This window comes from Tigriopus californicus, chromosome 2 (genome assembly GCF_007210705.1).
Source record: "Tigriopus californicus strain San Diego chromosome 2, Tcal_SD_v2.1, whole genome shotgun sequence".
Taxonomy (NCBI): Eukaryota; Metazoa; Arthropoda; class Copepoda; order Harpacticoida; family Harpacticidae; genus Tigriopus; species Tigriopus californicus.
Window position 1 is genome coordinate 1,075,716 of NC_081441.1, and position 26,220 is coordinate 1,101,935.

Genomic DNA, 26,220 nt, shown 5'->3' on the forward strand with positions numbered 1-26,220 from the left:
GTCAGTAGAAAGTGAACTCGTCAATTGGGCGGGTTCGAGAGTAAATATAAAGATATTAAGGACATGGCTCCCCCCTCCCCCCTCCCCCCCCCCTCCTCCTCCTCCCCTCCTCCTCCCCCCTCCCCCCTCCCTCCCTCCCCCCCCCCCCTCCCCTTCCCCCCCCCTCCCCCCCCTTCCCTCCCTCCCCCTCCCCCCCCTCCCCCCCTCTCTTCCTCCTCCTCCTCTTCCCTCCCCCCCCCCCCCTCCCTCCCCCCCCCCTCCCCCCCCCCCCCCCCTCCTCCCTCCCCCCTCTCCCCCTCCCTTCCCTCCTCCCCCCCCTTCCCCTTCCCCCCCCCCTCTCCCCTCCCCTCTCCCTCCCTCCCTCCTCCCCCCTCTCCCCCCCCCCCCCTCTCCTCCCCTCTCCTCCCCCCCTCTCCTCCCCCCCCCTCCCCCCCTCCCCCCCCCCCCCCCCTCTCCCCCCCTCTCTCCCTCCCTCTCCTCCCCCCCCCCCTCCCCCCCCCCCTCTTCCCCCCCCCCCCCTCCTCCCCCCCCTTCCCTCCCCCCTCCCTCTCTCCTCTCCCCCCCCCCCTCCCCCCCCTCCCCCCCCCCCCCCCCTCCCCCTCCCTCCTCCCCCCTCTCTCCCCCTTCCCCCTCCCCCCTCCCCTCCCCCCTCCCTCCCCCTCTCCCCCCCTCTCCCCCTTCCTCCCCCCCCTCCCCCCCCCTCCCTCCTCCCCCCGCCCTCCCCTTCCCCCCCCCCTCCCCCCCCCCCCCCCCTCCCCTCTCTTCTCCCCCCCTCCCCCCTCCCCCTTCCCCCCCCTCCTCCCTCCCCCCCCCCCTCCCCCCTCCCCCCCCCTTCCCCCCCCCCCCCCCCCCTCCCCTTTCTCCCCCCCCCCCCCCCCTCCTTCCCCTCCCTCCCCTCCTCCCCCCCTCCCCCCCCTCCCCCTCCCCTCCCCCCCCCCCCCCTCCCCCCTCCCCCCCCCCCCCCCCCCCCCCCCCCCTCCCTCCCTCCCCCCCCCTTCCCTCCCCCCCCCTCCCCCCCTCCCTCCCCTCCTCCTCCCCTCTAACCCTTCCCTCTCCCCCCTCCCTTCCTCCTCCTCCCCCCCTCCCCCCCCCCCCCCCCCCCCCCCCCTCTCTCCCCCCCCCCTCTTCCCCTCCTCCCCCCTCTCCCCCTCCCCCTCCCCCCCCCCTCCCCCCCCCCTCCCCCTCCCTCCCCTCCCTTCCCCCTCCTCCCTCCCTCCCCTCTCCCTCTCCCCCCCTCTCCTCCTCCCCCTCTCCCCTCCCCTCCCCCCCTCCTCCCCCCCCCCTCTCCCTCTCCCTCCCCCCCCCCCCCTCCCCCCCCCCTCCCCCCCTCCCCCCCTCCCCTCCCCTCCCCCCCCCCTCCCCCCCCCTCTCCCCCCCTCTCCCCTCCCCCCTCCCCCCCCCTCCCCCCACCCCCCACCCTCCTCTCCCTCCCCCTCCCCCCTCCTTCCCTCCCCCCCTCCTCTCCCCCCCCTCCTCCCATCCCCCCCCCCCTCTCCCTCCCCCCCCCCCCCCTCTCCCCCCTCCTCCCCTCCCCCCTCCCTCCCCCCTCCTCCCCCCCCTCCTCCTCTTCCCCTCCTCCCCCTCCCACCCCCCCCCCCCTCCCCTTCTCCCCCCCTCCCTCCCCCTCCCGCCCCCCCCCTCCCCCTCCCCCTCCCCCCCCTCCCTTCACCCCCCCTCCCCCCTCCTCCCCCCCCTCCCTCTCCCCCCCCTCCTCCCCCCTCTCCCTCCCCCCTCCCCTCCCCCCTCTCCCCCCTCTCCCCCTCTCCCCTCCCCCCCCCTTCTCCCTCCCCCCCCCCTCCCCCTCCTCTCCCTCTCCCCCCCCCCCCCCCTCCCCCCCCCTCCCTCTCCCCTCCCCTCCCCCCCCTCCCCCTCCCCCCCCCCCCCCCCCTTCCCCCCCCCCCCCTTCCCCCCCTCCCCCCCCCCCCTCCCCCCCCTCCCCCCCCCCCCCCCCCCCCTCCTTCTCTCCCCCCCCCCTCCCCCCACCCCCCCCCTCCCCCCTCCCCCTCCTCCCCCTCCCCCCCCCCCTCCCCCCCCCCCTCCCCCCCTCTCTCCCCTCCCCTCCCCCCCCTTCTCCCGCCCCCCCCTCCTCCCCCCCCCTCCTCCCCCCCCTCCTCCCCTTCCCCCCCCCCCTCCCCCCCCCCTTCCTCCTCTCCCCCTCCCTCCCCCTCCCCCCCTCCCTCCCTCCCCTCCTCCCTCCCCCTCTCCCCCCCCCCCCCCCCCCCCCCCCCCCCCCCCCCCTCCTTCTCTCCCTCCCCCCCCCCCCCCCCCTCCTCCCCCCTCCCCCCCCCCCCCCCCTCCCTCCCCCCCCCCCCCCCCCTCCCCCCCTCTCCCCCTCCCCCCCCCCCCCCCTCCTTCCCTCCCCCCCCTCCCCCCTCTCCCCTCCCCCCCCCCCTCCCCCCCTCCCCTCCGTCTCCCCCCCCCCCCCCCCCTTCCTCCCTCCTCCCCCCCCCTCCTCCCCTCTCCCCATCCTCCCCCCCTCCCCTCCCCCCCTCCTTCCCCTCCTCCCTCCCCCCCCCCCTTCCCCTCTCCCTCTCCCTCCCCCCCCCCCTCCCCCCCCCCCCCTCCCTCCTCCCCCCCCTCCCCCCCTCCTCCCTCCCCTCCTCTCCCTCCCCCCCTCCCCCCCCCTTCCCCCCCCCCCCCCCCTCCTCCCCCCCCTCCCCCCCCTCCCTCCTCCCCCCCCCCCCCCCTCCCCTCCCCCTCCCCTCCTCCCTCCTCTTCCCCCCTCCCCCCTCCCTCCCCTCCCCCCCTCTTCCCTCCCCCCCCCCTCCCCTCTCCCCCCCCTCCTCCCCCCCCCCCCCTCCCCCCCCCCTCCCCCCCCCCCCTCCCCTCTCCCCCCTCCCTCTCTCTCCCCCCCCCCCCCCCTCTCCCCCCCCCCCCCCCTCCTTCCCCTCCCCCCCTTCCCCCCCCCCTCCCCTCCCCCCCCCCCTCCCTCCCTCCCCCCTCCTCTTCCCCCTCCCCTCCCCCTCCCCCTCCCCTCCCCTCCCTCCCCCCTCCTCCCCCCCCCCCCCCCTCCCCCCCCTCCTCCCCCTCCCCTCCTCCCCTCCCCCTCCCCCCTCTCCCCCCCCCCCCCCTCCTCCCCCCCCCCTCCCCCTCTCCCCCCCCCCCTCCCCTCCTCCCCCCTCCTCCCCCCCCCCCCCCCCCTCTCCCCCCCCCCACCCCCACCCTTCCCCCCCCCCCTCCCCCCCCTTTCCCCTTTCCCCCCCCCCCCCCTCCCCCCTCCTCCCCCCCCTCCCTCCCCCCCCCCCCCCCCCCTCCCCCCCCTCCCTCTCCCCCCCCCCCCCTTTCCTCCCCCCCTCCTTCCCTCCCCTCCCCCCCCCCCCCTCCCTCTCCCCCCCCCCTCCCCCCCCCTCCCCCTCCCTCTCTTCCCCCCCCCTCCTCCCCCTCCCTCCCCCCTCCCCCCTTCCCCCCCCCCCCTCCCCCCTCCCTCCCCCCTCTCCCCCCTCCCTCCTCCCCCCCCCTCCCCTTCTCCCCCCCCCCCCCTCCTCCCCCCTCCCCCCCCCCCTCCCTCCCCCTCCCCCCCCCTCTCCTCCCCCCCCCTCCTCCTCTCCCCCTCTCCTCCTCCCCTCCCCCCCCCCCCCCCCCCCCCTCTCCCCCCTCCCCCCCCCCCCCCCTCCTCCCCCCCCCCCCCCCTCCTCCCCCTCCCCCCCCCCTCCCCCCCCCCCCCCCCCCCCCCCTCCCCCCCCCCCCCCTCCTCCCCCTCCCCCCTCCCCCCCCTCCCCCCCCTCCCCCCCCTCCCCTCTCCCCCCTCTCCTCCCTCCCTCCCCCCCCCCCTCTCCCCCCTCCCCCCCCCCCCCTCCCCCCCTCTCTTCCCCCCTCCCCCCCCCCTCCCTCCCCTCCCTCCCCCCCCCCCTCCCCTCCCCCCCTCCCCCTCTTCCCTCCCCTCCCCCCCCCTCCCTCCCCTCCCCCCCCCCCTCCCCCTCCTCCCCCCCCCCCCCTCCCCCCTCCCCCTCCCTCCCCCCCTCCCCCCTCCCCCCCTCCCTCCCCCCCCCCTCCCCCCCCCCCCCTCCTTCTCTCCCCCCTCCCCCCTCCCCCCCTCCCCCCCTTCCCCCTCCCCCCCCTCCCTCCCCCCCCCCCCCCCCTCCCCCTCCCTCCCCCCCCCCTCCCCCTCTCTCCTGCTCCCCCTCCCCCCCTCTCTTCCCCCCCCCCCCCCCCCTCCCCCCCCCTCCCTCCCCCCCCCCCCCCCCCCCCCCCCCCCCTCTCTCCCCTCCCCCTCCCCCTCCCCCTCCCCCCCTCCCCCCTCCCTCCTCCCCCTCCTCCCCCCCCTCCCCCCCCCCCTCCCCCCCCCCCCCCCCCCCCCCCCCCCCCCCCCCCCCCTCTCCCCCCCTTCCCCCCCCCCTTCCCCCCCCCTCCCCCCCCCCCCCTCCCCCCCCCCCTCCCTCCCCCCCCCCCCTCCTCCCCTTCCCCCCCCCCCTCTCCCTCCCCCCCCCCCCCCCCCCTCCCCTCCGCCCCCCCTCCCCCCCCCCCCTCCCCTCCCCTCCTCCACCCCCTCCCCTCCCCCCCCTCCTTCCCCCCCTCCCCCCTCCCTTCCCTCCCCCCTCCCTCCTCCCCCTCCCCCCCTCCTCCCCCCCCCCCTCCTCCCTCCTCCCCCTCTCCCTCCCCCCCTTCCTCCCTCCCCCCTCCCCCTCCCTCCCCCCTCCCCCTCCTCCCCCCCCTCCCCCCCTCCCCCCCCCTCTCCCTCCTCCCCCTCCCCCCCCCCCCCTCCCCTTCCCCCCCCTCCTCTCCCCCTCCCTCCCCCCCCTCCTTCCCCCCCCCCCCCCTCCTCCCTCCTCCCTCCCCCTCCCCCCCTCCCCCCCCTCCCTCCCTCCTCCCCTCCCCCCCCTCCCTCTCCTCCCCCCCCTCTCCCCCCTCCTCCCCTCCCTCCCCCTCCCCCCTCCCCTCCCTCCCCCCCCTCCCTCCCCCCCCTCCCCTCCCCCCCTCTCCTCCCCCTCCCTCCCCCCCCCCTTCCCCTTCCCCCCCTTCCCCCCCTCCCTCCCCCCCCCCCTTCCCTTCTCCCCCCCTCCCTCCCTCCCTCCCTCCCCCTCCCCCCCCCTCCCCTCCCCTCCCCTCCTCCCCTTCCCCCCTCCCCCCTCCTCTCCCCCCCCCCCCCCCCCCTCCCCCCCCCCTCCTCTCCCCCTCCCCTCCCTCCCTCCCCCCCCCCCCCCCTCTCCCCCCTCCCCCCCCCCCCTCCCCCTCTCTTCCCCTCCCCCCCCCCCCCTCCCCTCCCCTCCTCCCCCCCTCCCTTCCTCCCCCCTCCCTCCCCCCCCCCTCCCCCCCTTCCTCCCCCCCCCTCCTCCTCCCCTCCCCTCCTCCCCCCCCCCTCCTCCCCCCTCCCCCTCCCCCCCTCCCTCCTCTCCCCCCCCCCCCCCCCCCTCCTCTCTCCCCCCCCCCCCCCCCTCTCCCCCCCCCCCCCCCTCCCCTCCTTCCCCCCCCTCCCCCCCCCCCTCCCCCCCCCCCCTCCCCCCCCCCCCCCTCCCTTCCCCCCCCCCCTCCCCCCTCCCTCCCCCCCCTCCCTCCTCCCCCTCCCCCTCTCCTCCCCCCCCCCCCCCCCCCCTCCCCCCCTCCCCTCCTCCCCCCCCCCTCCCCCTCCTCCCCCTCCCCCCTTCTCCCCCCTCCCCTCCCCCCCCCCCCCTCCCCCCTTCCTTCCCCTCCCCCTCCCCCCTCCCCCCCCCCCCCCCTCCCCTCCCCCTCCCCCCTCCCTCTCCCCCCCCCCCCCCCCCCCCCTCCTCCCCTCTTCCTCCCCCTCCCCCCCCTCCTCCCTCCCCCTCTCTCCCCCCTCCCCCTCCCCTCCCCCTCCCCCCCCCCCTTCCCCCCCCCCCCCTCCCTCCTCCCCCTCCTCCCCCCCCCCCCCCCCTCCCCTCCCCTCTCCCTTCCTCCCCCTCTCCCCCCCCCCCCTCCTCCTTCCCCCTCCCTCCTCCTCTCCCCCCCTCTCCCCCTCCTCCCCCCCCCCCCCCCCCCTCCCCCCCCTCCCTCCCCTCCCCCCCCCCCTCCTCCCCCCCCCTCCCCCCCCCCCCCCCCCCTCCCCCCCTCCCCCCCCCCCCCCCCCCCCCCCCCCCCCTCCCCCCCCCCCCCCTTCCCTTCCTCCTCCTCCTCTCCTCTCCCCTCCCCCCCTCCCCCCCTCCCCCTCCTCCTCCCCTCCCCCCTCCCCCCTCTCCTCCCCCCCCCCCCCTCCTCCTCCCCTCCCCCCCCCCCCCTCCCCTCTCCCCCCCCCCCCTCCCCTCCCCCCCTCTCTCCCCCCCCCCCCCCCCCTCTCCCCTCCCCTCCCTCCCCCCCCCCCCCCCCCCTCCCCCCCCCTCCCCCCCCCTCCCCCCCCCCCCCTCCCCCCTCTCCCCCCCCCCCCCCCCCCTTCCCTCCCCCCCCCCCCCCTTCCCCCCCCCCCCCCCCCCCCCCCCCCTCCCCCCCTCCCCCCCCCCTCCCCCCCCCCCCTTTCCCCCCCCCTCCTCCCCCCCTCCCCCCCCTCCTCCTCCTCCCCCCCCCCCCCCCCCCCCTCCCCCCCCCCTCCTCCCCCCCCCCCCCCCCCCCCCCTCTTCCCCCTTCCTCCCCCTCCCTTCCCCCCCCCCCCCCTCCCCCTCCTCCCCTCCCCCCCCTCCCCCCCCCTCCCCCCCCTCTCCCCTCCCTCCTCCCCCTCCCTCCCCCTTCCCCTCCCCCCCCTCCCCCCCCCCCTCTTCCTCCCCCCTCCCTCTCCCCCCCCCCCCCCTCCCCCCCCCCTCCCCCTCCCCCTCTTCCCCTCTCCCTCTCCCCCCTCCCCCCTCCCCTCCCCCCCCCCCCTCCCCCCTCCCCTCTCCCCCCCCCTCTCCCCCCCCCCACTCCCCTTCCTCCCCCCCTCCCCCCCCCCCTCCCCCCCCCCCTCCCCCCCCCCTTCCCCCCCCCCCCCCCCCCTCCTCCCCCCCTTCCCCCCCCCCCCCCCCCCCCCCCCCTCTCCCTCCCCCCCCCCTCTCCCCCCCTCCCCCCCCCCCCCCTCCCCCTCCCCCCTCCCCCCCCCCCCCCTCCCCCTCCCCTCCTTCCCCCCTCCCCCCCCCCCCCCCCCCTCCTCCTCCCCCCCCCCCCCCCCCCCCCCCCCCCCTCCTCCCCTCCCCCCCTCTCCCTCCCCCCCCCTCCCCCTCTCCTCTCTCTCCCCCCCTCCCCCCCCTCCTCCCCTCCCCCTCTCCCCTCCCCCCCCCTCCCCCCCCCCCCCCCCTCCTCTCCCCCTCCCTCCCCCCCCCTCCCCCTCCTCTCCTCCCCCCCCCCCCCCCTCCTTCCCCCCTCCCCTCTCTCCCCTCTCCCCCCCCCCCCCCCTCCCCCTCCCTTCCCCCTCCCCCTCTCCTCCCTCCCTCCCCCCCCTCCTTCCCTTTTTTTTTTTTTTTTTTTTTTTTTACGCTAGTTTACAATAGTTACAATAGTGATTATAGTGTTGGTTAGTTCTGGTGTTGTAATAGACGGATTGTGATAGGCGGGAAAGGGTCGCTCTATGTAGTTTTGGGGTTGCTTGAACCCTCGCATCTGGTGCCACGGTCTTCTGCTTGGGCGGTGTTTTCCATTCTTGTTTCTTGGAATACCTGGCGATGCAGTAGGAGTGGGCAATGGCATAGTTCTTCGGCCAATGCTGCACTTGGTGGGTGAGGTTTATCAGATACACATGGAGGTGTCCGGTGTAGTCGGGATCGATGAGGCCTCCTAGCACGGTGATGCCTTGGGCTGCTTGCGAGCTTCGGGGGCTAGCTGGAGGTAGAAGTTGTGCCGGTCGTGCACTACTCTTATCCGTATTGCCGTAGTAATTCGGGTGGGAACTCCAGGCGCAGATGGCAGTCGCTTTGGGGGTGATGATTGCCGGGTACGAAGATGTCTATTCCCGCGCTTCGGGCAAAAGGTCTTTCTGGCTTTCGGTCGCTCGGTAAATCCATGATGAATTGGATCTCTGACATCCTTGGCGGGTTGGCTATCCTCGGTGTGTTGGTGCTGTTAGCGGGGCAAACAGTGAATTAATGATATTGATAGCAATTTCAAAAAATATACAGGAGAAAGAGAAAATTGGAGAAAAACATATAAGGACAGGGGTGACTCCCCCGAAAAGAAAAGCTGGTCCTCCAGGTCATAGCGCCGAGACATGGAAGGTGGCATCGGCCATTGTACTGACAAAGTCGTTGGCGAACGCTAGTTTCTTGGTGTCGGGTCGCGTAGGGGAGAGACTGTAGTTGAGAGCGTCGGCTTTTCGTTTGGGTGCTATGCGTTGTTCGGATTCTTCGTTCATGGGGATGCTAACGTCGTTAGCAGGGGCTGCGTCGTCCAACTGAGGGTGGATAGACAGTGGTTCAGGGTCGTCGACGGGGTCTGACGCAGGCTCCGGAGGGGACCTGGGGGGTTCCAACGGGGCTGATGGGTTAGGTTGAAGTGCGGGGTGGGCCACGGCGATGGTTGGTCTGGCCGGGCCGGGTTGTTGGTGGTTTAGTGGCCTTGGCTATTCGTTGTCCACGTGAATGGGGTTTGAAGTCGGCTCAGTTCCCATGGGTGGGCTCTGGTCAGGCGGTCCTTGCTCACGATCTCAGTGATAGTTTTGGATGTCGAACCTAGGCCTGATATAGACTTGCGGAGTTTGACCTGGCGGTCATTCAGGATTTCTTGGACTTGGAATGGTCCATCTTGGTAGGTGGCCGTTTTTCGGGAAATCCCTGACTCGGATGGGTCGTTTGCACGATACTTGAAAACCCAGTTGCCCTCCTGAAGTAGCAAAGGTTTGACTTTAGCATTATAGTTCTTACGGTTGGCTTCGTGGTTTTCTAATTGGCGGGTGCGGACTATGTACAAAACTCGGGCAAGTAGTAGGATGCTGGTGGACAACTCGCCAGGGGGAGCGTCGGATACAGCATCGGCGAACACTTGAGCCGGTACTATGGGTTCTTTGGCAAACATGAGCTCGTGGGGTGATACTGGTAAATTGCTCAAAGGTGTCTGCCTGAGCGATGCCAAGGCGGCGGGCACGAATCTGTGCCATTGGCCGGGCAGGGCCTGTTCTTGCTGCATCAGAGCACGGATAGTGCCTTCCAATGATCGATGCATGCGCTCCACGGGGTTGGTGTGGGGTTCATAAGCCATCGTTTGGCTTTCAATCACTCCCAATAGGCGGCATGATGTCTTGAATAGGGCTGATACGAACTGCCGGCCTCGGTCGGTGATGATCTTCATTCCCACGCCATAAAGGGGGAAGAATTCGTTGGTAAGGATACGTAAGATAGTCTAGGTGGTCATGGCATTGATAGGCCAAGCTTCCGGGTACTTGGTGAAGGCATCCTGAATGGTTAATAGGTAGCGTTTTCCTTGGGGGCCTTGGGATCCTGGCCATGGGCCAACGATATCTGCATAAAAATGGGTAAATCGGGTATCAATTGCAGTGCTGGTTTGGCCCAAGGGTACGTGTTTCTCGTGGGTGCGACGCTTGGCTTGCTGGCACGGTGCGCAACCCTCTATCATGGATGAGATGTCCTTGGCCATTCCAGGCCAATAGAAGTGACGTCGGGCTTGCCGATAGGTGCGGGCTCGGCCTTGGTGTCCGGCCAAGGGATGGTGATGGAGGCATCGGAGTAGATCTGGTATAAGGGAGTCCGGGATACATACTCGCTCCTGATTATCTGTGGTTAAATAGAGTTTATCATTTTTAATCGTTAACTTGTCTAACTGTGCTCGATACTGCCGTAGTTTGGGTTCGCCCAAAGCAGAAATCGGTGGGGTTGTGTTTGGTTTCATCAGCCAGTTACGGACTTGGCTGAGGGTGCTGTCTTTTGATTGCTCCACGGGCACCTGGGATCTGGTTAGTTGGGCCTCGAGCTTGGGGTTGGGACGCTTCTCGTCGTTCCAGGCGTGGCCTTCGGCCTCATCTTGTAACACTAACTTGTGGTAGACATTGTCGTTTGGGTAATGATCATCACAACAACATGGAGAGTTGGGTGAGTCGTGGTGGTTTATTTCTTCAGGGTGGCGGATAGCGTCGTCGTCTAACTCCTGGATGGGTCCTTTGGGGTGGACGTGTGGGGAATCCGTCTCAGGGGAGGGATTGGTCTCGTCCTCTATTTCTGCGTCTAAAGGGGGCGTTTGCTTTGCCTGGCTGCGGGTGACGGCGTTGACGTTGGCTTTGCGGAAAGCGCCGGTAGAAGGAGGTTTCACTTCTAGTGCCTGGTACATTTGGTGATCCTCAGGGGTGATCTCGATGTCAGGCGCTGGGTTCTCCTCGGACGTGGGTCTTCGGGATAGGGCGTCAGCATTCCCATGGTTGGCTCCGGGCCGATATTCGATCTCGAAATCATAATATTGGAGTTCTTCTCTCCATCAGAGGAGTTGTCCTCTTAATGACATGGATGTCATCAACCATTTTAGTGCCATATGATCGGTGCGCACTAGGAACTTTCTTCCCAATAGGAAATATCTGAAATGCTTAACAGCTTGAAGTATGGCTAGCAATTCTTTTCTGGTCACGCTGTAGTTCTTTTCGGCATGAGTGAGGGAATTAGATGTATAGGCTACGGGTCGTACAGTACCGTCTTCTTGTTGTTGGGATAGTACCGCTCCTGTAGCGAATCCAGAGGCGTCTGTATCTAGTGTGAAGGGTCGGTTTCCCTGGAAATCGGGGTGAGCTAAGACGGGCTTCTCGCACAGTTTCCGTTTTAGGTGCTCGAAGGCTGCTTGCTTCTGGTCGGTCCATTCAAACTCTGCGTCCTTGCATAGGAGTTTCTTCATAGGTTCTGCAATGTGACTGAAGTTTGGGATGAAATTACGATAATAAGAACATTTTCCTAGGAACGTTCGTAATTCACTGAGTGTTGCTGGTGTGGGCCATTCTCTCACTGCTTAGGTTCAGCGCTCGGCTGGGGTGAGTCCTCCGGGTTTGACTAGATGTCCCAGCCATACGGCTTCCTCGGTAAAGAGATCGGTTTTGGAGGGACCCACTTTCAGGTTTGCTCGTTCTACAGCGTGTAGGAATTCTGCAAATCTGAACAGTGCTTGTAAGAAGGTCTCAGCTGGAATTAGGTGATCGTCAAAGTAGGACAAGCATTTCTTTTGATCTACTAGTTCTCCGACGACAATTTTCATTAGGCGTGCATATGTGTTGCCTGAATTCATGGCGCCGAATGGCATTCGATTGAACTCGAAAAGGCCTTCGGGCGTGGCCATTGCTAGTTTCTCTTTGTCTTCTTGACGTACAGGTATAGCTAGGTAGGCACCTGCTAGATCAATGCTTATGAACATGGTGGCTTTGGAGAGCTGGTCGCCGGCCAATTGTTCTAAGTTGTGGGCCACCGGGAAACAATCCCGTTTCGTGACTTTGTTCAGTTGGCGGTAATCAACCGCGTAGCGCCACGATCCATCCTTCTTCTTGACGGGGACGAGCGCTGAGGCCTTTTCCTCCAAAGCCAGTGGTCGGATAAAGATCATAATTCTCCGAATTATGATGCTTCCAGCTCACTGATTGGTGGGTTTTTGCTAACTGGATCTTTGCACTTGGCTTCATACAAGTTTCACCATAATAACCAGTTTCCTTTGTTTTTGCCCTCCAATAGTTCTGGTATTCTAGAATATTCTATATTCTAGAATATTCGTGGGAACTGGTTTCCCTAGTTTCCAGAAACGGCCGTTTCACTACAGTTGCCCCCGGGTAACAAAGGCTGCTGCGTCCTTGTAGCATTATCAGCTTCAGGATTCCTGGGTCGGTGCACAGGATCGGGGTTATTGGTAACGTGAAGCTGGAGGGCGGCAGGAAGATATCTGTTTTGGCGATGACGCCAGCGGTAAACAGTATAGCCGATGATGGGCAGGCCCATGCCTATGACTATGAGCAGGGTAGCAACCTCATAACGGACTTCCGTGTGTGTTCTTACGAGTTGGTGGGCGCGGATGGCTGTGGTAGTGAGGTCGGCTAGAGGGAGAGGCTCCTGTGTTGTGGTGACAATCCACTGGGCGAGCATGCGTTTCAGATCGTTCTCCTGGATGGGGTCGTGAGGTTGATGGTGATTGACCAGGGCGAGTAGATCCATAGGCGTGATTGTTGGAGGTCGGATGATTACTACCTCTTGGCCTATCCAGCCGGTTCGTGTGGCTGAGACATAAAGGTCTGCCGTGTTGAATCGGCACCCGTTAGGAAGGGTTAGGGTCGTGGTTCCAGGCAAATACTCTCTCTCTATGGGAGTTCCATTGCGGCAGGTGATGCGGGCCTTGTCAGTTTGACGAGTTAAGACCAGAAATGTTTCGGGTCCTACTTGGTGGAACTCCATTCCTCTGCTTGGTGGTGGAATAACAGGTGGGCATTTTGGTCGGATGTTGGTGGCGTGGCCTTGGAACAGGGCGAAAAGGCTGCTGGTGGTGGCTGTCTTTACCAGCACTCGTATCTGAGGGCACAGATAGAGCTGTCGCACTTTAAGGCACGCACTCAGGTTGGCTTGGTCCAACTCTTGGTGGAGGGTACCTTCTTCATTGAGGATAAGGTAGTCCTTTGGATTTCGTACTACCATTTCCTGGCCCTGTTTGGTGAAGATAGGCATGGCCAGGTGCCGGTATGGAGAGAACGTCTCCTTGATGTTTTAGACGGGGACTGGGACCACTATTTGTAGCTTGCCATGCTTGATGTCAGTGTGGCAAGGGAGCTTGTAAAAGGCTTCTAGGTCCGTGGGATGAAAGGCTAGTCGCAATGGGCCATTGGCTTGGTTGGACATATTCCGTAGGGTGGTCCTAACCAAGTCTGGATGGAACAGTTAGATAGTGATTTGCCCGTGTAAGGCCTCTGTCCACGTGTCGAGGATAGCGTGGATGTTTTGGGTGGCTTGGGTGACGGCATATTGGGATAGTGAGATGAGTGCTTCCACCTGAAGGTAGTTCCGCAGATACTGTTGTTGTTCGGTCACTCAGGTTTTCTATCTCATCTCGTGCAGGACCAAGTCGTGGATTGTCTCGTTCAGTCTTTGGACTTGCCGAGCGCTATTCTGTATCTGTCCCGCGTCCACATAATGGATGGTCCGGTCTTGCCTTGCTTCCAGTTCATCAATGCTATTGAGAGGTGGTGATTGGTGAACGCCATTCCCAAGGCTCCTCCAATGGTCAGTAGGGTAGCGGCCATGAGCATGGCAGCCCGTTTCTGGCAAGGGGTAACACGGTTGAGTTGTTGAATCTCTTGAAGCCTGATTAGGCAATGATCTAGGTTGATATTGATTGCTTCCATTTGTTTCTGGATGATGTGGTTATCCACTCCGCTGAGATTCCTCTTGGCCTTGGCCACATATCGTAGGATGTCCTGTATGTGACTTAGTTGTTCCTGAATCGGGGTGATGTCCAGTCGGCCTATGATAAGGTTGGCGGTAGTGTCAGTGGCTACTTCTCCAATCGTTTGGAAGATAGCTGGTTCCTTGTGAGGGTGGCCTGTGCTGATGGCAACCATTAGGGTGAGGAGGTGGCATAGTAACAGTAGGTGAATAGTCCCGACAGTGTGTCTGCAAGAAGGTGTGGTGGAGGGGGTGCTTATAGTGGTAAGGTGGTTCTGGTATGGTAGGCTGTAACGGGTATGGTATGTACAATAGGGCAGACTGTAGGGCTAAGGTTGTCACCGTGTGGTAAACGATAATGAGTATAGTATGTACAATAGGGCACGAGAAGCAAGGAAAATAAAGGAAGACGTTTTATTCAGTTGGGTATTTCTGGGCTGGTGATGGCCAAGTCAGCTAATGGAGGGGTAGGTGTGTTGCCTCTTCTGTCTTGAGGGTACGGACACTTTCAATTGGCTCCTCTTCTTGTCCTTCCTTTCGCCGACACTGATCGTCCGGGTCGTGGGGATGGGGCCTAGCTGGCTTCCGGTGTTGGTTCTCCTGTCGTGGCAGATGGGGCCGCGACTTTTGCATCATACTCCTTGGTCTCGTCTCTAGTTCTGCTACTTGGTTCCAGCAGTGGCTGGCCAGGGCCAGCTTGAACTTGTTCGGTTGAGGCGGGTTCATCTACTTCTGTCTCGGCGTCCTCGTCAATAGAGGTCTCGCTAGAGGTCTCGCTGGAGTCCTCATCAGAGTCGGACTCGTCTGAATCGTAATTGTAGTAGGGTACGATGATACTATGGTGCAGCGGGATCATCGGCGAGATGTAAGCAATGGGGTGAGCCGGATCCCAGTGGATGGTGGAGTTGGTGTCGTTGTGCACCACTACCGTGAATCGGTATGAGGTAGCCCCTATCTGATGGAAAGCTATGAGTAGTATATCAATTACCAACTTTTGGAATCTGCGATTCCAAAAGTTGGTAATCAAGCCACCCAGCACCAAAATTGACTCGACGCGTTGGTAAAGGCTGCGCAGGCCAAAATGACGACAAAAGCGGGTGAAGGCTACATGCACCACCAAATTGACGTGTCCGCTAGGTATACATGGATGAAAGTATGGGCAAGTTCCCAGCGCGAGCAAATGAGGCTTCTCCCACACAAAATTGATTCAACGCGTGGGTAAAGGCTATCCAGGCCAAAATGATCTCTTTTGACTCGAAAAGTTGGTAAAGGCTACCTCCACCAAAATGACATGTGTGCCATGTTTACATTTATGGATATGTCGGGCAAGCCATGGCGTAGACATGCTCTGAAAAAATGACGCTCATCCCCTCCTACACTCACACAAAATGACCCACCGCTCATGTATGCATCAGTCAGACAACCCTCACCACATTGAACATCACAGAATAGAACGTAAAAGGGGAGGAGTGAAAAATGACATTGGCGATTGAGTGAGTAAATCATCGATTGAGAAATAGTACGAATAAAGAATCAATCCTAGTGTCTAGTATGAAACGATCTGGATCAGGAATCATGCATTGAGTTAAACAAATAATCTTGAAAAAGCACAAAATGTCACAACCATCACCGAGCAACTATTTTGATTGGGTTTTTGAATATCAACAATCCAAGAAAACTTCGGAGGATCTGAAAGAGGGAGAGGAATATGATGATGATGACTACAACAACGAGATGATTGAGTGGGAGGATTAGGATGAGGATGACGATGATGAATGGTGGTATATTGACGAGGATGATGATGAAGAGGATGAAGAAGAAGAAGAAGACATGTTCCACATAATCGACCCCAACTTTACCAATGACGACCTTGCTGAATGTTGGGACTGTCAATCCAATCGTGGATTCATATTTTGTTGTGTTTGTCCATAACGCACTATGTATTTTAACATTGCAAAAATAAACGCAATACAAAGATCATCATTGTTTTTCAAATTAGACTCGAATGATAGTTGTAGTGATGGATCAAGGCAAAAGTTTGGATGATTCAATAACTCAGTAGGGGGAATTGAACTCATGAATGACTTTTATGAATTTTCATATGATCTAGCTAAACACAAGCATGATACCAACTAAGCTATTGAGTCATCCACCATAGTGACCATACAAATCTACTTATTTAAGAACTGTAAGAAGCAAACAAAGATGATATCAGTTTGGAGTTTTGAAGTTATGAATACCAACAGCAACGTGGGGCAATTCACCACAGAGGAGATTGCAATGATTCAGCATGAAGAATCGCGAGGGATAAAGGCCCTGTTAATCAAGTACAAGTGCTTTACCATGATGATACTCACATGTCTGATAATGACGAATATTGTGATATTTTTTGTACGATCAATGTCATCATCCAGCGAGAATTATCATGAAATCATGAAACTCGTACAGCATTACTTCAATACTTCCGATTCAACTGATATGCAAACACATTCAAAGTTATGACGATTGTCTTTTATTGAACATGAAAGAACATGACAATAATGAAATATAAATGTACAAAACATTAAGATGAAACAACATGTAAATCGTGTTACAGCAATTTTTGAGAAACATTTTGGTTAACAACAAAAGGAGCATACAACAGAGTTTTTGACAATGTCACAACTACCTTAAGGCAATGTATGAATGCCAAAGGGTAAAATATATCGTTTGTCATCATAGCAAGAAAAAGCTAATTTATTACTATTTACAATTCTAAGAGAATGATTTACGCTATGCATGGAAAACTGATTGACTCGAATGGATGTTATAATGCGAATGCATTGTTCAAAGTTACTCAGTGGGATTTTGTTCTTGAATATTTTGGACACACCCTTGCATTTGATCGTGTCAGATGAAACATGCGTCTCGAAAGCATAGCATTTTGATCGCAACCCAACAAATCGTGTAACCAACCTGGAACCGGTTTCGGATTTGAAATATCCTAATTCAGATCGACGAGACTCACTAAACAGAGGATGGTCAAGGTCAAAGTTTGAAGTGTCTAAGATATGTATAAATTTGAAAAATGGATTAGTGGTAAACGGTGTTGAAATGAGCAAGCTGTCGGTGTCACTCACTAAAGCTTTACATTTACCATCGAATGCGGGTACAATGTTTTCATAATACGATGTATACATGAAAGCTTTACTCAAATCTAAAATGCTGAAGCCAATGGCATAGGCCTGTTTAGCTATGGTTGAAGATGATTGTAGGAAGACTGCAACTAGGTCGGGCGAGATAATTAAATTATTCATAAATCTGGGACTAGTAGTATAGTGTACCAGTTTTTCTTCTGTTTGCGCAAACTTAACTTGCAAATGCTTGGATGTGTTTTCAATAAACTTGCCATAGATGCAATTGGCCATCAATTTGAACCAGCGTTTTTTGAAGTCTGTTTGAGAACTTTGACGCATTTCAGTGCAATAATCGATGTAATTCTTTAAAAACTGCGATTGACGAAACTTGATGACTCTAAATGTTTTTGCGATTTTCATACCCAATTTTAAGTATAGTTTTAAAATGACATAATGAACAACATATGTTTTTCGGTCAAAAAATGTTGCCGTGAGTTTGTTCGAGCTTTTGTTTTTCATATTCAACTTTTGCCGACATTTTTTTTTTGATATGTAGAAAGCAAGTCAATTGTGATTGTTTGCTTTTCAGGAGCTAACGGTAGAAGCTTTGATGAGCATCACGTAATGATGATGGATATTCCATATCCACCTCAAAGATATATCCATAATCATCATGATCACCGAGATCCATCACATTTAAACAATCTATTTCATTACATGAAAGAAATTGATATTCCCCAATAAGCAGTGATTGACATTGTGCCCAGCCATACAAATTGTTAGCATCAATGTACAGTATGTTGTTGCGCTTGGATGGAATCATTTGTTTTCGATCATTACAAACAAAAGTTTTAGATTTAGTTTGATCAGTTTCCAATCGTTGTCCAATAAAAGAAAAACCACCTCGAATGTTTTGCGCAAGTAGCAAAAACATGTCAGGATCTCGAATATGATCAATGTGAATTCCGGTCAATTTCATCATGCAACCATATGCATATCCCGGTAATGAAATATATTGACAAGGATCAAGTTGAAACTTGTCATGCATAGTCTCACGAAAATTAATAAACACATCCGCCAAGAGAGCTGTATCTAGCTTCATGTAAAGCATCATGTAATCTAACATATTGCAACAACTAAATTCTTCAAAAACTTTCGTTGCATGATTATAGTCCTCGTCACTCACCATTGAGTCTGTGAGATGATTGAAAAACATTTCCTTGACAGGCATATTGGTGGTCGCCTTCAGCTTCTCAATACTCGAAGCAAACTCATATGGAAAAACACCCTTTCGAAGTAAAAAATTATGTTTATTCATATCTTGAGCCAATCCCATTTGTTCCAGCACCCTAAATTGCGATCCAGATTTAGCCAAATCATTGACCAATTCAGCTAATGATCCTTGTAAAAATGACATTGAATCAAGGAAAATGAAATTTCCAAGTTTCAGAGTCCTAATTTTTTCTGTATTCAGAGCCATACACTCAATAGTTGGACAATCCTGATTTAATTTTAAATGTATCAATATCAAATGAGAATCATATCCACTGAAATTGTGACAATAAATATGTACCATCCTGGGTTCTGGTCGATTGAGATTACAAACATTGTGAGCGGCACCTAGAAATTTTCCTGTCAAGTGACAATGATCCCTTACCACGATGTCATCCGAACGGATGAAATCACGCTCACAAATATGACAGGCCTGGGTCTGTTCAAATCTGATTAAATCATCAACGCTCAAAACCATAGGAATGATATCCTTAACAATTATGTCAATTCGTTGACGAGCTATGGCAAGCGTTTGCTGTAAATTAACAATACAATCATAACCAGCGTAATGCTGTTGTAGGACAATCTCATATTTGAAATCCAAAATGATTAATGAATATGAGACAGCTACTTGTTCTTTAAATGTTGAACTGTGATGATGACATTGATTCGGTTGACACGATCTAAAGCAAGAAGTATGCGGGTCTTGACAACAACTCTCCATGTCAAAAAAAGCAATGAATGGGGCTTTAAATTTTCTAACAAAATGTTCAAATGCGATGTTTTTCTCTTCGGGTGGGAATTCCAATCGTCTAGGAGTATTATTCAAACAAGCATTCATATGATCCTTCAAAAGTGTTGGACTTGATAGTTTTTGAAAGCAATTGGGGCATGGATGACATTTTTGATATGTTTTTTTACCATTGTCATTACGATAAGTTTTGCGTATAAATGTATCTAAACATTGAACCAGACTGTAATGACTAACGACTTTTCCCGCTTGAAGGCAATTATAAAGGGCTAAATTGACAACATTTGCACCATTAAAGTTGTGAGATGTTCGAATGGGATAAATATCATCCCCCTCCATATATAACACATTGACGCGGAGTGAAAGTTCATGATTCATTCGCTCGAATTTGCCAATGTCTCGAACTTGTACAGGTACATCACCCGAGTGAAGTTTCTTGATAGATTGATTAATGAACGAGTCAATAACAATATCATCAGAACTGTTGGTGAAATGAGATGCAATTGCCCGATAAAAAACAATCATTACGGGTATATGCATCCCGACGAATGTGGGGGGTTTTCAATTGTTTAGGATGGTTTACGGCCAATAAGTTACAGCCACCATTCAAAGTAGAGCATTTAGATGATTCTACACGAATGTAAAGAATTCGCTCAACTTTCCAGAATGATCCATGCTCGTGAAAATTGTCCATTTTTACATCAATCGAATTGAAACTATCATGAATGTACAATTCTAAATCATCTTCGGGATGAGTGGTAAAGGAGTCAGATCGAAAAGGAACGAAGAGAATATCATCAATCTCACCATTTTCGTTTGTCTTACTACATTCCACAATAACCACGATGGCAATTTTAAAACGACCTGTAGCGAGAATTGTCCGGAGTAATTGTAAAAGATCATGTTTGATTATGACCAAGACTCGACGGATATCATTCTCATTCTCGAGAGTTACATCATATTCAAATGATCGAGCCATGCCGTGAAAAGCTCTTTGCCTTTCCACAAATGAGTTTGGGTGCATATGTGTCCGACGATGCGATGACACCCCTGCAATAGTGTCAAAGTTGAGACCACAAACCCAACACTGATAATGCATTGGTGTGTCCGAATGTTTTCTCTGATTGTGATTTTCCAATGCGTTCTTTCGACTAAATCCCACTTGACACAGGTCACAAAAAAATGGTTTGCCACTAGTATTGCCACTCGTCATCATTATGCCTGAATCGATACAATATGACATATTTGTAAATTAAAATGAAATATGAATAATAATAAAAAGAGTTACCGAATGTTTATAATAGATGGAGGTGAGATAATGTTAAACTGCTGAATCTTGTGCGTGAACTGGATTGTTTATGATAGATGCCGGAGTAACGATGTTAAACATATGAGAACTAAATGTTGAATAAAGATTGGGTTTATATAACAGGGAACATGGACGAGCGTCCGCCGCTGAATTGCACAACAATCGATTTGGCCGCGCAAGGAACATGGACGAGCGTGTGGTGCTGAATTGACTCATGATTAAAGTCATATCTACACAAACATGGCCTATGACAATCTACAATGACAAACGATATGATTTACATGAAGATGATGATGTCAATGATGGTGTGGTGATGAATTTATTTTCACTCAACACAGATTATACATTTAACAATACATACTACACAATATTTTGAATTTGCTTGTACAGATTAATGACAGATGTTTTAGACACGGACGCAGCCTGGCAAATTTTTGTTATTTCAATTTCCAGTTGTCTATCTTGAATGACTTTATAAAATGAACATGCGATAACTGTGCCCGGCTTAGAATAACTGGTTTCTTTAATGCGATCAACGAGGTCCAACTCATCATTTTGGAGAAAAAATGGGAAATTCAATTCAACACTCATTCGCTCGATGAACGAGCTGGATGTGGCACGGGATTCATAGCCTAGGATTTTTTGAATGCACCATAGTTTATGAGGATCAATGTCAGCCACATTGCATAATTCATGTTCATTTCTCGTGATTCCCTCTGTATTCAGGGTATCGTATAGAGCAAATATGCCGATAATAATGTTTTTAAACTTTGACAAACGATCATCGCATCTGAATTGGCGATATGTGAACATTGTTAAATCTAAAATCCCCAAGGGAATGTGTATGTTGATCATGATGTTGGTTAAACGATTTCGAATTTCACAATCCTCCAATTCATCAATAACTATGTTGCGTGTGTCAAAATAGTTTTTATCCCTAACCATTCCACATTGGGTACACACACATTCATCTTCAGGATACGTTATTTCAATGGATGAATGATGGCAGCCATGATCCGATGAATGCTCCATATTGATTCAATCGCTTTCGCGCCCACAATGGTAAAACTCCCACTTTGAATTAGAATGATGGTACCCAATGCTCGCACCTTCACGAAGAGAGCTGGAAAATATTGGCGATTGGACGTGACTTGACATTCACTTTCATGCTTTAGTCGTTCCTTAAGTTTTGATAACAATATTGATGTATCAAATTGCCCACTGGCACATATATTATGGATGGTCCAAGGGGAAATGAAGCTCATGGGCTGGTTTATTAGTTTGATTATTTCAGTCTGAGCTTCTTCTATTTGATGCAAAAATCGTATTCCGGTGATGGTAACATAACCAGATGTTAAACTGAGTATGAAAGTGTAGGATGACTTCTTAATGATACCTAAATTGCCACAACACTTTAAACCATGCTCCGTCTTGAGAACGTTCCGTCTAATCGTCCATGATTGCGGATGTTCATCCACGGTAGTATATCGAAAGCCGACCGTTATATTTTGAATCACTGGTAGGTTGTTTTGACGCGCTTGACTCATTGCCTCGACTACTTGCCCATTGTCAATTTAAAAGCGTGTTATATGATCAATGATTTATAAACTGATGTAATCGATGAAATGAATTGTTCTTGTTTTTGATACGGACACGCTCGAGGTAGAGGATGAATGTAACAATGGTGAAACAAGTTGTTCCTGTTTTGATATGGACACACACTCGACTACTTGTCCATTGTTAATTTAGCGTATCATATGATCAATGATTCATAAATTGATATAATTCGAAGATGAAGGTGAATGTTTTTGATACGGACACACGCTTGACTCATCGTCCATTGTCAATTTAATGGTATGTTCCATGAACTGATGTACTTCGATGAGGAGAATCAGGATTTTTCTTTAAAAGTGGATGTGGAAAAAGAACAGCTTCATTCGTACAAACGTCGTTAGCCAGTCTATTTCTCTTGTTTTATTCACAACAACAACATTATCGCATTATGGCATCTTCTAACAATGTCAACCGGGATGGATATATGACTCTCTCGCCGGAGGTCTTTAGAAGAGGAGCAGGAAGAGGAGGAGCAGAAGAAGAAGAGGAAGAGAACACTGCCCAAGACTTACTGAGTGATGAGCCATTGCCTTATCGTAGCGACAAATTTTTAGTAGATGCTTTCAACGAGTATGAAAGAAGGCGGAAGAGTTATGGGTCAAACTCACAATCATCAACTATCCCATCACCATCGAAGTCAATACCGAAAGGCAATGGTGATATGTGGTCATTGGATGATGTGAATGGTCGAGGAAAGAAAAAGAGGATAATGGCGATGATGAATGAAACGACAACAACGACAGCAACGGCAGGAACGACATCACAGTCAACACTGGAGAAATGGACCAAGAGGATGAGAGTCTTTCCTTCCGGTTTGTGGCCTCATATGGATCTTGACCTCGATTATGGATGTAGGGTGGTGGCGCAACACATCACCGTACCACAATCAGCGAAGATTGTCAAAGGCTTTTCATACGATGGCATTGTCATCAAGCGTATATCCATCAAAGATGAAAAAAAACGTGAATATTCGTTCAATCTTAACGTTCAATGTGCGTGGAACTTATTCAATGCGCTGAAACAAATTCTCAATGAGCATGAGAGAAAATGCTCTGAATTTCATCAAAACAAGCAACAACAACAACAACAACAGCAAGAACAAGAACAACCTCAACAACCACAACAATAACAATAATAATAGTAATTACAACAATCGTGTTGATTTGTATATATAGATCATGCTGTACGGAAATAAATGGTCATTCATTTGTTTGTATATAAGAAAGTAGTAATAAATGTGACATTGAATCATCATGTATGATATGAGATTACGTTTTCCATTTACTTGGCTCGTGTGCGGTGGTAGTGGTTGCGGTAAGACCACACACGTCGTAAATTTCCTATCCCAAACAAAAGATTTGATTGATAATTCGAATAAACCATTCATCATTTATTATTACAATCACTGGCAGTCATCATTTTCCGAATTTGAAAAACATGGCATTGTTAGTTCATGGGTGTCTGGAATGCCATCGTTAAATGATATAGAAGATCGTATAGCCCCACATCTTGAATCGGGGTCTATCGTTGTTATCGATGATTTTGCCCACAAACTGTCTTCGGATATGATCGAATCAAATTATAAATTCATTATTGATAGCTATCATGAAGCCACAAAGAAACCATATTCATATATGTTTTTCGACAATCATCAGCAAACGTTTGACATGTTACGATTTCGTTCAAATATTTTACCTCACGAAGCTCCCATGACCATTTGGATACCTAAGAACCGATTATAGCTATGGACCTATTGCGCTAAATAATCAGCATATTATTGTGATGAAACTTAAGAAGAAAAATATGAGAGTCATGCTCAAGTCAAGACTTAAAAACAAGACTCGAGCACGTTTGAGGAAAAGACGAAGAAAAAGAAGACAGCAAAAGAGCAATCCGTCTCATCACTTGACCGCTTCCCAATCCACGTTACGTTCATTGTCCAATAGTCGACGCAAGCGAGGAGGATCAATTCGAATACATCGCAACGAAACACAACGAGTCAAAGACAAACGATGAGATCAATAAAAAAAAAAAACGAAAGAACACACTAAAATCGAATGTTTCCAACCAGAAACAAAATAAAAAAGCAACAAAGCAAAATGCCAAACGTATAGATGCCATAGCTCGTCAACGAATTGACATAATTGTTAAGGATATCATTCTTATGGTTTTGAGCGTTGATGATTTAATCAGATTTGAACAGACCCAGACATGTCATATTTGTGAGCGTGATTTCATCCGTTTGGATGACACTGTGGTAAAGGATCATTGTCACTTGACAGGAAAATTTCTAGGTGCCGCTCACAATGTTTGTAATCTCAATCGACCAGAACCCAGGATGGTACATATTTATTGTCACAATTTCAGTGGATATGATTCTCATTTGATATTGATACATTTAAAATTAAATCAGGATTGTCCAACTATTGAGTGTATGGCTCTGAATACAGAAAAATGAGGACTCTGAAACTTGGAAATTTCATTTTCCTTGATTCAATGTCATTTTTACAAGGATCATTAGCTGAATTGGTCAATGATTTGGCTCAATCTGGATCGCAATTTAGGGTGTTGGAACAAATGGGATTGGCTCAAGATATGAATAAACATAATATTTTACTTCGAAAGGGTGTTTTTCCATATGAGTTTGCTTCGAGTATTGAGAAGCTGAAAGCCACCACCAATATGCCTGTCAAGGAAATGTTTTTCAATCATCTCACAGACTCAATAGTGAGTGACGAGGATTATAATCATGCAACGAAAGTTTTTGAAGAATTTAGTTGTTGCAATATGTTAGATTACATGATGCTTTACATGAAGCTAGATACAGCTCTCTTGGCGGATATGTTTATTAATTTAAGAGAAACAATGCATGACAAGTTTCAACTTGATCCTTGTCAATATATTTCATTACCGGGATATGCATATGATTGCATGTTGAAATTGACCGGAATTCACATTGATCATATTTGAGATCCTGACATGTTTTTGCTACTTGCGCAAAACATTCGAGGTGGTTTTTCTTTTATTGGACAACGATTGGAAACTGATCAAACTAAATCTAAAACTTTTGTTTGTAATGATCGAAAACAAATGATTCCATCCAAGCGCAACAACATACTGTACATTGATGCTAACAATTTGTATGGTTGGGCGCAATGTCAATCACTGCTTATTGGGGAATATCAATTTCTTTCATGTAATGAAATAGATTGTTTAAATGTGATGGATCTCGGTGATCATGATGATTATGGATATATCTTTGAGGTGGATATGGAATATCCATCATCATTACGTGATGCTCATCAAAGCTTCTACCGTTAGCTCCTGAAAAGCAAACAATCACAATTGACTTACTTTCTACATATCAAAAAAAAATGTTTGCAAAAGTTGAATATGAAATACAAAAGCTCGAACAAACTCACGGCAACATTTTTTGACCGAAAAAAATATGTTGTTCATTATGTCACTTTAAAACTATACTTAAAATTGGGTATGAAAATCACAAAAAACATTTAGAGTCATCAAGTTTCGTCAATCGCAGTTTTTAAAGAATTACATAGATTATTGCACTGAAATGCGTCAAAGTTCTCGAACAGACTTCAAAAAACGCTTGTTCAAATTGATGGCCAATTGCATCTATGGCAAGTTTATTGAAAACACATCCAAGCATTTGCAAGTTAAGTTTGCGCAAACAGAAGAAAAACTGGTACACTATACTACTAGTCCCAGATTTATGAATAATTTAATCATCTTCCCCGACCTAGTTGCAGTCTTCCTACAATCATCTAAAACTATAGCTAAACAGGCAATCAAGTACAAGTGCTTTACCATGATGATACTCACATGTCTGATTATGACGAATATTGTGATATTTTTTGTACGATCAATGTCATCATCCAGCGAGAATTATCATGAAATCATGGAACTCGTACAGCATTACTTCAATACTTCCGATTCAACTGAAATGCAAACACATTCAAAGTTATGACGATTGTCTTTTATTGAACGTGAAAGAACATGACAATAATGAAATATAAATGTACAAAACATTATGATGAAACAACATGTAAATCGTGATACAGCAATTTTTGAGACACATTTTGGTTAACAACAAAAAGAGCAGACAACAGAGTTTTTGACAATGTCACAACTACCATAAGGCAATGTATGAATGCCACAGGGTAAAATATATCGTTTGTCATCATAGCTAGAAAAGGCTAATTTATTACTATTTACAATTCTAAGAGAATGATTTACGCTTTGCATGGAAAACTGATTGACTCGAATGGATGTTATAATGCGAATGCATTGTTCAAAGTTACTCAGTGGGATTTTGTTCTTGAATATTTTGGACACACCCTTGCATTTGATCGTGTCAGATGAAACATGCGTCTCGAAAGCATAGCATTTTGATCGCAACCCAACAAATCGTGTAACCAACCTGGAACCGGTTTCGGATTTGAAATATCCTAATTCAGATCGATGAGACTCACTAAACAGAGGATGGTCACGGTCAAAGTTTGAAGTGTCTAAGATATGTATCAATTTGAAAAATGGATTAGTGGTAAACGGTGTTGAAATGAGCAAGCTGTCGGTGTCACTCATTAAAACTTTACATTTACCATCGAATGCGGGTACAATGTTTTCAAAATACGATGTATACATGAAAGCTTTACTCAAATCTAAAATGCTGAAGCCAATGGCATAGGCCTGTTTAGCTATAGTTTTAGATGATTGTAGGAAGACTGCAACTAGGTCGGGGGAGATGATTAAATCATTCATAAATCTGGGACTAGCAGTATAGTGTACCAGTTTTTCTTCTGTTTGCGCAAACTTAACTTGCAAATTCTGAGCTGATCAATAGCAATTTGTTTCAGCACATCAAATAAATTTCATGCACATTAAACATTTAAGTTGAATGCATTTTCACGTTCTTTTACATCTTTGGTGGAAATTCGCTTGATG

General features: G+C 53.3%; 2 protein-coding genes across 3 annotated transcripts; both read right to left on the reverse strand.

The window, feature by feature from the left end:
- Positions 1 to 9,186: 9,186 nt before the first annotated feature.
- Positions 9,187 to 10,680, reverse strand: LOC131891876 (uncharacterized). Its single transcript, XM_059241557.1, has 2 exons — positions 10,482 to 10,680; positions 9,187 to 10,265 (listed from the first exon to the last, which is right to left on the reverse strand). The coding sequence occupies exons 1-2, from the start codon at positions 10,678 to 10,680 to the stop codon at positions 9,187 to 9,189; spliced, it is 1,278 nt and encodes a 425-aa protein (XP_059097540.1).
- A 5,008-nt stretch (positions 10,681 to 15,688) lies between these two features.
- On the reverse strand, positions 15,689 to 21,238 carry LOC131876988 (uncharacterized). Of its 2 annotated transcripts, none has more exons than XM_059222541.1 (3): positions 21,038 to 21,238; positions 19,621 to 20,764; positions 15,689 to 19,553 (listed from the first exon to the last, which is right to left on the reverse strand). In XM_059222541.1, the coding sequence occupies exon 3, from the start codon at positions 16,826 to 16,828 to the stop codon at positions 15,863 to 15,865; it is 966 nt and encodes a 321-aa protein (XP_059078524.1). In that variant the 5' UTR covers positions 16,829 to 19,553; positions 19,621 to 20,764; positions 21,038 to 21,238; the 3' UTR covers positions 15,689 to 15,862. The 2 variants fall into 2 exon arrangements, with proteins under 2 accessions (XP_059078524.1, XP_059078523.1); XM_059222540.1 differs by having other exon boundaries at positions 21,038 to 21,236.
- Between the last annotated feature and the right edge of the window lie 4,982 nt (positions 21,239 to 26,220).

What these genes read in the sequence shown, in the direction of transcription:
- LOC131891876 (XM_059241557.1), bottom strand. Translation starts at nt 10,680, where the DNA reads ATGAAGAAACTCCTATGCAAGGACGCAGAGTTTGAATGGACCGACCAG. An exon ending in ATCCCAACAACAAGAAGACG is followed by an intron (nt 10,266 to 10,481) that starts GTACTGTACGAC and finishes TCTGATGGAGAG; the next exon opens with AAGAACTCCAATATTATGAT.
- LOC131876988 (XM_059222540.1), bottom strand. Translation starts at nt 18,872, where the DNA reads ATGCATATACCCGTAATGATTGTTTTTTATCGGGCAATTGCATCTCAT.